The sequence below is a fragment of the Suncus etruscus genome, chromosome 15, assembly GCF_024139225.1.
Source record: "Suncus etruscus isolate mSunEtr1 chromosome 15, mSunEtr1.pri.cur, whole genome shotgun sequence".
In the NCBI taxonomy this organism is placed as follows: Eukaryota; Metazoa; Chordata; class Mammalia; order Eulipotyphla; family Soricidae; genus Suncus; species Suncus etruscus.
This window is the reverse complement of record NC_064862.1, coordinates 28,344,237-28,357,589: the sequence shown is the minus strand read 5'-3', so window position 1 is coordinate 28,357,589 and position 13,353 is coordinate 28,344,237. Positions and strand designations below refer to the sequence as shown.

The window sequence follows — 13,353 nt, the reverse complement described above, 5'->3', positions numbered from 1 at the left end:
CAGAAGAAATATATGCTTTGGGCACTTTTGTGCTTAACTAACTCTCAGTTCCATCACTCATGCACTGCTGCAGGGCTGCACTGAAAATTTTTTCCTGCCTTGGAAATACTGTTCAAACTATAAGTGTATCTGCAGAAAAGTTCTAATGTTTATGTTCAGAGGAGTTAGGAAAAAAGTTTATGATATGTAGAAGATATGGAAAAGGCTGATTGTTTTGAGAAATTGGGCACAATTAAGCTTTGATGCTTTGGATTATATTAGAGTTCTCTCCTTTGGTGGAGAACAGGAAAACAAAAGCTTTATAACTTTTCTCATTTTTTTATAACAAAGAAGGCATAAATGTTACCCACTTCTGGGATGGGGGGTATTTTGAATAAAGAATATAAGGTGTTGCCTGGTGGGAATGGAGAAGAAAAAAGAAATAAAGAAGATGAAAAGCAGCAGAGAAGCTGCATAGAAAAAGGCTTAGCATAGAAGCCACGTGAGGAAATGCACATGGCGGTTAGGACCATGGTATAAACTGAGCTGACTCCAATGAAACTCAACTGACTGTGATTATTTCTATGCCCTTATCTGAACATTCAGATCTGCCTGCAGAATGGTAAAGTCACCATGCAGAAAAAGGCCTCGCCCCAACACTAGGACTTTATATTTTATGACTAATACAACAATTTACTATTTACACCTTCCCTTCTACCCTCCGCCCCAACACAGAACAACCCTCTCTAAGGTTCGGGAGGAGCAGTCCAAGGCTCTTGGGGCAGCCAGACCCCAGGTGAGGCTGAGGAGGGAGTTGCCCACACCCCTATTCTACAGGATTCCAGGAATTTTAATCCTCCTCGGGACCACCACACACTGAAATCCTCTGTCTAGACTCTAGAGGAAGTGTGGGGCCATCTAGCTCCATAGTCAAACACCCCCCCCCCACTTTCTGGTGGTCTCCTCAAATCCAGGGGTCTGCTCAGCAGGGCTAGACTCTGGGCCTACACAAATGCAACGTTTTTTTCAATAGAGCAGCAGCAGGGCCAGGGAGCTGGAAGGCCCTTCTCTGAGGAGGGTGAGGCCGGAGACCCTCCCAACCCCTTGGCTATTGGGGGCCAAAGGCCAGGCAGGACTCAAGGACAAGCACTTTCTCCTCAATGTAGGGCGTGTGGGGCTGTCAGGTACAAAAGTAACAGTGTACACTCCACACATCCTTGGGGGCCCCTCAGGTCTTGGGGTCTGCTTAGCAGGGCCAGACCCTGGACCCCTACCCACACGATGTTTCTGAGATGAGACAGTATTAGGGCCAGAGGTCTGGATGGCCCTTCTTGAGGGAGGTGGAGGCCTGAGACCTGCCGGACTTCTAGGGTTGTGGAGGCCAGGGGTGGCTGCAGTACTCAGAGGCAAGCCTCCGGGCTGCAGGCTTTGCTGAAAGGCCAGAAGGAAAGCCAGGCTGGACAGCTCCTCTTCCTCACTAGAACCCTCTGTAGACCCAGGCATCATCATGCCAGGAGAGCCCTGTCCCAGAATGTGGTCAGCCTTGCTGTTCAGGGTGGGGAGAGCAGGCTGGGGATATTGGTTGGGTTTGGGGTCAAAAACTTCAGTTGCCAAAAAGGAAGCCTCTCCTAAGACAGGCCTTGGGGTGTGTTCAGAGTGATTTGTTGGCACACAGGTGGCAATGCTGGCCCCTGGCCTGTGGTCCTGGGTGGGTGTTGGGGCACCGTGGTTGGCTCCAGTCTCATCTGGACTCGAGTCCTTGGGGGTCATCTGGTGTTAAAGATGAGCCTTCCCGACTGCTCTTCATGCAAGGTCTGCAGCTGCTTATCCGCAAGCTGGGGGGAAGGAGGGGAAAGTGGTAGTTGAGATGACGGTGTGCAGTGATGAGCTATGTGGGGGAATGAGGTGACCCATGTGACTCATGTCATCTAAGGAATAGACAAACCCCAGCTCTGCTGGTGCCCCTCAGGTTCCTGGTGGCCCATGGTCCCTTCCTTCACCCCCATGTCCAAGTCCTACTCTCTCTGAGGTTCAATGGAGTCGCTCCCTGAACTATCCCTGCAGTCGCATCCTGCCCCCCATCTGTGAGGGGATGAGTTCTTCCTCCTCTTCCAAGCCCTCTGCCAAGGTCGAGAGACCCAACTTGGCATCTGGTAAGAGCAGGTAATCCAGGAACCGGGGTCAATGATGGTCTCCACCTTGCAGAAAGGAGTGGGGTGAGGATCACTAAAGGGAGGAGGAGGGATGAGGGAGCAAACACACCCCATCCTTAGGCACAGGGCATGGGACTGGGATGGTTGCTCACAACACATGAATGTGGAGGTTTAGGTGCTCACACATGAGCACATGCAAAGGAGCCAAAAACATAAACAGGGAAATACATGTATACTCAAGCATGGAAACTCAACCCAAGTATGCACACACACATGTATCAGTGGTCACACATGGGCATATATACACAGCTTAGACACAGAAAACAGAGTCATTCCATAATCATGGACCATCTTCACCCTCCATTACCCTCCCAGCCACCTGGGACAAAGTCCTCCTGGGAGCATAGCTCATCCAGATAGCTCAGGACACTGGAATCAGACCAAGGCCTGGCCTCCTCCTCTAGTTCTTTCCTGGCCTCTTCCAATGCAGGGTGGGGGTTCTTTAGCAGTTCATCCAGGATGGCTATACTCTCCTGCATGGCCTCAGGGGGGATCTAAGGAGTTACCTGGGTCCTGGGGAGCTGTTGATCATTATGTCTTTGTGGTAGAGCTGCCAGGGCCTGTGGACTGGCATTTCTGGGGACACAGGCTGAGGGGAAGGAAGCAAGAGGGGGTAAGAGACCCAAATTCCTGCACAAACACATAGCACTGAGGACAGAGTTGGGGACATGACTCCTGAAGGTTGTTCAGGACCCCTGAACCCTGTGCCTGGGGTAGGGGTAAGGAGACCGTCAGTGTGAGGAAGGGATAGATTGTATGCAGGGCTCCTACCCCCTTCTCAGGGGAATCTGGCCTCTTCCAATGCGGGGTCGGGGGGTCTTTAGTATTCATCCAGGATGGCTATACTCTCCTGCATGGCCTCAGGGGGGATCTAAGGAGTTACCTGGGTCCTGGGGAGCTGTTGATCATTATGTATTTGTGGTAGAGCTGCCAGAGCCTGTGGACTGGCATTTCTGGGGACACAGGCTGAGGGGAAGGCAGCAAGAGGGGGTAAGAGACCCAAATTCCTGCACAGACACATAGCACTGAGGACAGAGTTGGGGACATGACTCCTGAAGGTTGTTCAGGACCCCTGAACCCTGTGCCTGGGGTAGGGGTAAGGAGACCGTCAGCGTGAGGAAGGGATAGACTGTATGCAGGGCTCCTACCCCCTTCTCAGGGGAGTGTGTGAGGAACTGACAGGGTGAAGGACAGGGAGAAACCAGGAGACCAGTAGCAACTGAACTCCTGGACTGGGGAAGTTCTGAAGACCGAAGGCTCCTGTGAAGGGATAGACCCACAGGGTCCTTGTCATAACCTTGGCCTTTCCCTGTGGGTGTAGGGACCTACCTGGTTTCCTGCCCACAGCTGGGGGTGGTGCCCCTGAAGCTCAGGCTTTGGAGAGGTGGGGGATTATAGTCCCTGCTCCCCATTGCTGCACTAGAAGTATGGTGCCTGCATCTCTTCTGCCTCAAACTCCATGAGCCTCGAGTGGGGGAGCACAGTCCCTCTGAGATAGGCCTAGATGGACTCTGACAGAGTCCAAGGGCAGGCAGGGGCAATGGAGAAGGGACTTTGGGGTTCTCATGGCTCAGCAACCCAGAACTGTTGAGAATGGGGGTGACATAGGCTCCTGTGAGAGACTATATATATGCTGTGGGAAGTTCAAAGCAGGTCATGGGTGTCATGTCAGGGTTCCAGATTGGGGAATGGAAATGCCTCCGGTCCCAAGGAGGGAGAAGCTTCTGCGGGGAAGGGCCTCTCTGGGCTGCAGGGCCCCTGTGGTCTTGCCCCCACTCCACACAGTCTCTTTGGAGAGCTCCCATCAACCCCAGGTTTGCAGCCAACCCAAACTCTGCAGCCTAAGCCCGAGGCCAGATTCACTTTGCCACCATGTCATAATAGGTCATGCACTCAAGAGTTGCTTGTGCAAAGCCATTCCCGCATGGTCCTTTCCAGGCCTTCCTCTACAGTCAAGGTGGGCTTTAAGCGGGCCAGAGAGCACAGCACCAGGCTGGAGCATTACAGTCAGGGTGAGTGTTTTGCCCCAGCCATGTGCCTCCACTCCTGTGCAGTCGGCCCCTGACAGTCCTATTCACCCTCCACATTGGGCTTTTTTCTTCCATACTCCACCCTACTTGTCCTGCTACTGGCCACTCTCAACTGTGAGAGGTATTTTTAGAGAACCCCCCAAGCCCAAGGCAGAGGTGGGCCTCTCTGACCACTGCACACCTGTGGCTTTGACATTGTCATAGGAACTGAGAATGGTCCCTCAGTTCCAGAGGCTGGCATGGACCCCGAAGAGGCAACTGAGGTGAGTGGTGTATTTTTGGTTTTGTTTCGTTTTGTTTTGGTTTGGTTTTGGACCACACCCGGTGACACTCAGGGTTGCTCCTGGCTATGTGCTCAGAAATCGCTTCTGGCCTGCGGGACCATATGGGATGCCAGGGATCAAACCGAGATTCGTCCTGGATCAGCTGTGTGCAAGGCAAATGCCCTACTTCTGCTCTATTACACCAGCCCCCAAGTGAGTGTTTTGGGTATGCCTCTGTCTCTATGGGGTACTGAGTCTAGAAGTTATCTGATGGCATTTCTGAGGACATGTGGATTGTGAGGCTGGACTAACAGAACTGGCCAGTGTGGACACAGCCCTGAAGGCTATTATAACCTGGAGGGTGACTCCTGTGTGTGTGTGGAGTCCTGTGGACTCTGTTCTAGTTCTTCCTCCAGCTGTCCCAGAGAACTTTCCTAGGGCTTCCTCTATGTCCCCTTCTGAAAAGCTCCCATGAGCCTGTGGCTCCAAAGGATTCACATGAGAAAGCAGGCAAAGGCTTCAGTGTCTGGAATCTGAGGAAGGTACATTTGGGCCAGGGGCTTCTAGCGCTGCCAGTGCTGGAAGTTTTGATAAACACTCTGGGAGCTGCAGGAGTCTTCATCGAAGGGGGGGGGCTTTGTTTCGGGCAGGGGCCACACCAATGTCTTCAGTTATCCACTAGGCCTGAGGCCCATCATTGGAGGATGCTGGGGCTCACCTGGACTACTTTGGGTGGAACTTGAGAAGCAACGCCCCCCTGGACAGTCTGAGTGACACTGGAGGCTGTGGTGGGCATCAAGGTCTTCTGCACAGAGGATGTTGAGATAAGGGGTGCAGGATAACCAGCACCTCCTGACAGAGATCCTGCTGCACCCCACTTAGGTGTAACCTGTGTTAGTAGAACAGGCTATTTCTGGGCTGTTGCCACAAGCTCCGCTTCAGGTCCAACTTGGGTGATGACCATGCCAGGCTCAGGGTCATGAGGTCCATGTACGGCAGCTCCTGTCGCTGGGGAATGTTGGGGGGAAAGGAGACAGACTCAGAGGGCTGCAGGACCCATGATCGAAATTAGCAGCAGGGTCAACTGAATTGGTTCCTGGGGAGGCAGCTGGACAGGCCCTGGAGTGAGGAAGGGCAAGTTCCTGAAAGCAGAGCCAGACACCCACACCCAGTTTCAGGGTCATGTCTGGGAGCACCTCAGGAAATGCTGTGGAGACAGGAAAGGGGAATGAGAATGAGGAGTGTGCAGGGGGGAAGGGACTTGTGTCCATCTATATTCCCCGGGACATTCCTCAGTCCCAGCTCTCACTACTAAAGGCCTTTTGCGGGGTAAAAGGTAGTGAACACTGTCTCAGCATTGGGTTCCTGACTCAGTGGGATCCTTCACCTTAAGCTCAGTTATTGTTCACCCAGATCCAGAATTTAGTGCTATGTGAGGCATCTGTGATAGCTGCACTGAGAGCCTTGACACCCCTGGCCTCTGCCCTACAGACTCATGGAAAATGTATTTCGTGTACTCAGGTCATAAGCCTGAGAGTTAAAGGTCCTGAGAAGTAACTTAAAGTGGCTGGACCAGCCCCAAATGTACCGACAATATAAAGTAGCACCATTTCTCCCTGCAAAGGCATACTAAAAAAAGGGGAAATCTTACATATAAAAAGAGCTCTTATCTACTAGAGATAAGCACTTATACTTGTTTACAATACAGGGATATCTCCTACCTTGAAAATATGTCACTCGGATCCAACTTAGACCTCAGATGATTAGACACCATCCGTCTAGCCTTGAACTCTGGATCCCAGACATAGAAACTGACACAGTTCTTCACAACAGCTACAGGAAACAAATCCCATCTGGGACACCCTTAATACCGCTGGGCCACCAACAAGTGCCAGCTCTAATATGATATCCTGACAACAAAGAAAATGGGAACAACTTGACCTAAGAACACGTTATCCTACCTCACCAGTTAACGATAAGACAAAATCAGAAGACTTGTCTCCCTTTGGTTGGTCCAAAAGCCAAGATCGCGATTTACAGATGACTGACTGCTAGAACCATGACTGAACTGAATATATCTTGAGACCAATAAAAAAGCCCTAGTCTAGGGTTTGAACTATGACCCGGGCTTTCACAGAAAGCCCTTCCAAATCTGTTGTCAATTAAGGGCAAATAATAATGGTCATCTTCTCAGGATGATCCTCTTGGAAGAGATAGTCAATACTAAGCAGGTGACATAAACGTGAGAATCCACCACAATTTTTAGTACCAAACTGTTGCCAACTTGCCATGAAGTTTTTTTGTCACACTGAACATTCTGGACAAATGCCATGGTCCAGGAATTATAATCTAATGATTAAGTCAGGTAAGTGATGGCAATTAAAAATTATATTCTTAAAATATGGGAACCTGGTAATTCGTTTTTTTAAGTGTGCTAGAAATTCTTAAAAACAAAAATACAATAGTTGTCAGATTCAGTTCTTTGTTAGACCCAAACCACTACTATTGCTAGTCAAATTAATATTTTGAAATTTCTTTGTCATAAAAATGTTTTCCCCTAGTATCTTTATTTTCAAGTGGGGTATATTTTAGCCCCTGTTATTTTGAATGTATCTTTCCCCCAAATCAACTAAATTCTCAATGGAAACAATGATGACCAGTACATACATTATTTTAAAAAGTGAAGTAGATTCAAATGTGGATTTGAAAACCAGAGTTCTAAAACTGCTTTGCATAAAAATTATCACTGAAATTAGTTGAAAGTTTTAAGAGTTTTTCTGAGGTTGAGATTTTAACACTCATTTAGTATGTTATTTAAAGGTTAGTTTTACAGTCATACTTATAACTGCTAACATTTCAGAAAATAGATAAGTGAAGAGCTATGAATGCCAGCAAACCCATTTTCATCACTTCATAGCATCAATAATAAACATAACATTTTATCCTTCTGTTAAACTTTCTCATTTTCTTTTCTCATTTCTTTTAAATATTTTTGTTATTCTCTATTCAATATGGGCAAAAGTGCATACAAGGCCCTGATCCCAGTGGTAATTTATAATTGTATGCCACCCATTTTAAACATTAGACACTCTTCCTCAGTCTTTCTGTTCACCTCAGTTGTCACTGGGTCTTTGAGTTTTATGAGCTTCAACATGCTGACATGATTTCCAGAGTTCTGTAGCTGCTGGCCATTTTAGGTTGACCATGAGTGACACTAAGGACACACTTAACCCCTCACACCCACACTCATCCTCACAGGTTACCTCCTTCTGAATTCATCCCAATTCACTGGACCAGGGGCCAATGCCTCTTATCAGCCTTCACAATGAAGAATAAAGGGACCACGATTCAGAGAATGAACTGCTCACGCAGAATGTTGGGCCAAGGGCATCCTGCAGTGGCAGGGTTGGGAGGGACAGGAGGGTCTGGGTGGGAGAACATTCCATGGGGGCTTTTTGAGGGGAGGTGTCAGGCAGAGAGCTAGAGCCAGAACTTTCCTTCAAACTTTTCAATGGCAGCACAGTTGGCATGGCCACTTTCAGCCACTTAGACAGCTTTCAGATACACAGCACACAGGTTGGACTTGCTGTTTGCTTTACTGCCTCTTCCCTCAGTCACGTTTTGTGGCCCTCAAACGAGTCTACTTTCTCTCTCCTGCTAACCCACTTCAACAGAGACTACTCTCTCAGCAAACTTCACACCACAGTGATTCATCAACCCATGGAATTTGGACTTCCAAAGAGGCTGGCCCAGTCGATGCAGAGTTTTTGGTTGATGTTTACGCATATATTTTTAGGGTTCAGTCCCTGTGTCTTCAGTGTTTCCTGGAACTGATAGTTCTGTAAGGTCAGAGAGGAGATGCTTTATTAAAGATTTTTTAAATTTATGTTTTTAATATCTTTATTTAAACATCATGATTACAAACATGTTTGTTGTTGGTTTCCAGTTACCAAAAAAAAACACCCCCTTCACCTCTAGGGAGGAGGAGCAGAGGGAGGGGCCAGGTAGATAGCTGGCTTTCGGTGCCTTGATCCTGGAGGCCAGCTCTTCCCAGGTATGGGGTTAGGGGACACCTTGTGCCGGAGGCATTCTCCCTAGCTTGGGGGTGCTGGGAGGCTTGGCAGGCCTCCAGCTGTTCCCCTATTTCCTCCCCTACTCCAGGCCTTCCCTGGTTGCCGGCCCAAGTGGACTCTATCGAGGTCCTCAGGCTTCCCCCCTTTCTCTCCCGACACTAAGGGGGTGACACATGGGGTGGATGGCGGGCCGATGTAGCACTGGTGTATGTCGGGACATTACGTCGTGACATTCACTGGTATTATTTTTTTCTCATTGATCTCCTTTTCAAAACCGCGCGGGGGCCACGTACCATATATATTTAAAATAAAAACGGGAGGATGGACTCTCAGTTTGGGAAGAGACCAGTTCGGGTGGGGGTACCATATATTTTCAAAATAAAAATGAGAGGATGGACTCTCAGGTTGGGAAGGGGCCAGTACTCTTTACCTACTTGTTTACTCTCAGCGGCCTCTTGGCCTCTTTCTTCTTTCATTGTGTAACTGTGGTTGCTACCATACTAGGTTTCTGATTAGTTCCCATAAACAGTGACAATTGAGTCCACTATCTTAAGTTAATTGTTTATTTTCCCCCACTTTTTATTTTTTCTCCTCTTTGTGAACTGTTCAATAAGGTATTTTGGTGAAAGAGTCCCTCTCTATCTTTCCTTCCCTTTGTTATTTGTTAAATAAGGAAGTTTGTAGAAGTGTCCCTCCATTTAATGTTTATATAAGAACTAAGTCAATTGGATTGTTAGACTTGTTCTAGCATCCCCACAGGCACCAATCTCGCCATGTGATACTGTTCTTTCTTTGCATAGGCAAATTAAAATGGGATTATATACAAACACGTTCTTATAGAGATGAGAACACACAAATTTTCTTAAACGGTGACAATTGTGTCCACTCTCAAGTTAGATTGTTTATTTTCCCCACTCTTTATCTTTTTTTCTCTTTGTGAACTGTTCAATAAGGAATTTTAATGAAAGAGTCCCTCAGTTTAATGCTTATGTTTGAACCAGGTCACGGGGATTTTTGGACTTGTTCTTGCAGCCCCCTTATGCGCTGATAACGCAAGGTGGCATTATTCCTTGTTTGCATGGGTACATTAAAATGGAAAATACTATACATACAAATAAGTTCTTATCTAATAGAGATAGGAACACACAAATCTTGTGGTGCAGTGGAACCTTACACCCTGAACATTGACATGATGACCTGACACAGGCCTCAGAGGTTTGGGCATTTTCCAGTCACCCCTGAACCAGGGAAGCCATCTATAAAACATCCAAAGTTGTCTATGACATCACCTGAAAGCAATCCTCTATCAGGGAAGACCCTACTGCTGCTCTGACATCGATTTACTCAAAAGAGTCTTCCCTTATCACTGAGAAGTTTTAAACAACAGTGACCTGCATACTGGACAGGGCTTTCTGCATTGTCCTTTAGTTGTGAGTTGAAATTAGATGCCGCTCCGCACCATCCTGACTTCAATGTAGGATATACAGGTTCCAGATCTTCAATACAGAAACATGATACCAACAACAGAGACTGTGAAAAATATAACTGTATGGGCACTGCAGACAATGACCTGGATTGGACAAACTAGTTTGCCTAAAGCCTAGAAATGGTCTTATGTCAGGAAACTTCAGGGGTAGGGTCTCCTTGTACTTAGGCCAAAGTTTTTCCTTTCCATGAGCCCCATACTTTGGTGGGCCCATGCAAACGATAATTGCCACTCTAACATTGTTTTTACAGTGATCCTTTGACTCTAAACCTTTAAGAAAACACTAGTAAAAATATCTGGAACCGCAAAAAAAAAAAAAGGTTTACATTAGTGTTAACATATATGCTTTTAGTTACACTAGCATTCTGGGGGATAAAGGAGGGAGATAAGGGATATATATATCCCCTAGCTTGGGAACAGGATGAAGGGAGGACAACACTGGTGGTGGAAAGGCCCTCATTTATTGTCACTGTATATGTTAAATATCACTGTGTAAGAATTTTAATTCACTTTGGCCACAATAAAAATAAAAAAAAAATACCTTTAGTTTCAATGTCAAAAAAAAAAAAAAAAAAGAACACCCCCCTTCACCAATGCAACCTTCCCACCACCAATGCCCCACTTTACTAAACGTTTTTGTCCTTTCAGGAATTGCCATGCATCCTCAAGTTTCACACAGGTACCAGATCCAAAACTGCTACTTCTTTCCAGTCTCAGCGAAGTATAGACTATTTTTACCTTGTTAATGTTACGTTTTAGTCAAGAAATATCTGTGCATAGTTCAGAGCTAAGTTTTCCAAAGGCTAGAGGTATTGTATTCCTCAACTTCCCTGGTTAAAACAATGCTTTCTGTCACAGAGAACCACTTTTCTGTTTAGTTGATATATTGCTTAGCATATATTATGCACTGAAGCCCATAGGCAACTTCTAGTGATTATTTTTAGTAGCTTTTCCCTATCCTTAAAAATGTATATGTTGCAGTGTATTAGTTGACATGTGCAATGATTTTTTATACAAGGAACATGGCATCTTCTTTAGGAGGTTATATCTGAATAGCACAAACTTCTATAATCTTTACCCAAGTCCTTCTATACCTGACAACTCAGTGGCAAATGGCAAAGGGAGGTGTCACTTGGGACCTGAAAAGAATAGATGTGCATCCGAGTTCGACGATTAAACCATAAATAAAATGTCTCTCAGCACCATAAATAAAATGTCTTTCAGCATAACTTTGTCTTTGGTTTAAAAACCCCAAATTCAGATTTCCTATATAATATTGGTGACAATGTGTAGGAAAAAAATTTCTGAACTTCCAATTTTTAATGGATTAGTAAATTTTCTCCAAAGTCTCAATCTCAAATTATTTGTGATTTGACATTCCTATACAATATTCAATACTGTTTGACTGCTGAAAGGGAAATGACCTGCTCAGTGATTTTTCCATCAATTCATTTAACTCTGCATCATGGAAACTGGTTTTGCAGAGGTAGATCTTTGGGTGTTTTCCAGGAGCCATTTTGTGCACTGGATACTGGCTTAGCAGATAATGGAGTGATAGAAATTCATACAAAATCAAAGAGAGATACCACAGCAGTAGGGCGTTTGCCTTGCAGGACCAACAGCGACTCGAATTCCAGCATCCTATATGGTCCCCTGTGACTGCAGGAGCGATGTCTGAGCACAGAGCCAGGAGTAACCCCTGAGCACTGCCGGGTGTGGCCCAAAATCCCCCCCCCCAAAAAAATTCATGGTGGGCCCGGAGAGATAGCACAGCGGTGTTTGCCTTTCAAGCAGCCGATCGAGGACCAAAGGTGGTTGGCTCGAATCCCGGTGTCCCATATGGTCCCCTGTGCCTGCCAGGAGCTATTTCTGAGCAGACAGCCAGGAGTAACCCCTGAGCACTGCCGGGTGTGACCCAAAAACCAAAAAAAAAAAAAAAATGCATGGAAAATCAAGAACTTTTCATAGACACTGTTGTTGGTCACAGAAAATAATAAATTGAGACAGTTCTTGGATCTTGGACTTTGATTGTGAGATGCAGGAAATAATTTTCAGCTAAAAATTTCCTGGAAGATGAATTTTGAGATGAAATATGCCCCTCAGTCTATGAAGCAAGACCTGATTGTTAATTCCTCACTCTGTCATGAAAGTCCACCAATAATTATAGACAATCTTATGCATGACTCACAGAAATTTTCACCCACAACGCCCCCTGCAGAGATGTGCATGCATGCACATCAGGGCCTGGCATGGTCTCTTCCAGCACAGCACTAGACAGATAGAGGTAATATACAGGTTTTGGTGAAATAATCCCGCTTGAGGATATTTTTCCCCATGTCTGTGTCAGGGGAAAACAGAGGGGTGCATGTGCCTCTCCAGCTCTCTTCAGGACTCTTTACCAGCCTGGTGTACTGTGGTAACCCAGCACCAGGTGTGATCAGGTTCTGGTTCTGGATGCTGAGCTCTGGGGGAGGTAAAGAACCCTGGGACCATTCAAAGCAGTTGCCTTATGAGCCTGTTTGGAGTCTCACAAAAAAGCAAGAACTCAGTTCTTCCTAATTTGCAATCCCTAGTTCTGGAGCAGGAAGTATCTCAGGCCACTGGTACATCAGGGAAAGTTATAGAAGCTCTAACGTAAATCCTCAGAACTTCGCTTGTTTTCCTAAAATATTGGGGGCCAACCATCATGTTTCAACATTTTTCCCTACATATAATAAAACAAACATAATCTGAATGCCCAATTGAGGCACCGTTGATATCCAGGTTGGCTGGAGATGCCAGAGTTAAGCAAGTACCAGTGATAGTGTTAGGCTAGATTCATTTGACCACATGGAATTGACTACCAAACTTTTGGGATATACTCAATCAAAAGTCTGTTTGTCATTTGTTGATATTGTGGATCCCAGATACATCTTTTTCAGAGAACAGGTAGAGGTGGTTCAGCCATTGTCAGCAGACAGGTACATGAATGGAAGGTTGCAATCCAGACCCGTGTGTTTTTGCATCATGATTACCAATTCCTAGAAAGGCAGGGTCAGTAAAGACATGGATTAATGCTGTTTATTTGGGGAAGCAGCCCACAAAATTATTTAGCCCAGCAGAGTAAGCAGAACATGTTGAATCCATCAAACCTGAGGATCCTGAGGTGTTGGGCTGTTTCTGGTACCAAGACTAGGTTAGTTCAGGTTCCTTCACCCCACCAGGCCTTGATCAGAAGGGAATAATGTGCAGAGCAAAGAGCGATTGGAAAGAGCCTTGAGAATGTCCAGGGGAAGGAAGACCCTGAGTTGAGCACTGACAGGAGAGCAG

The 13,353-nt window shown here is 46.3% G+C and overlaps 1 protein-coding gene across 1 annotated transcript in view; it reads right to left on the bottom strand.

The window, feature by feature from the left end:
• Nucleotides 1–5,379: 5,379 nt before the first annotated feature.
• LOC126029777 (cell cycle checkpoint control protein RAD9B-like) overlaps nucleotides 5,380–13,353 on the bottom strand; it is a 29,033-nt gene continuing 21,059 nt past the window's right edge. Inside the window, exon 9 of the mRNA XM_049788079.1 lies at nucleotides 5,380–5,493. Within this exon, the coding sequence (XP_049644036.1) occupies nucleotides 5,380–5,493 (114 nt within the window). The remainder of the gene's footprint in view (nucleotides 5,494–13,353) is intronic.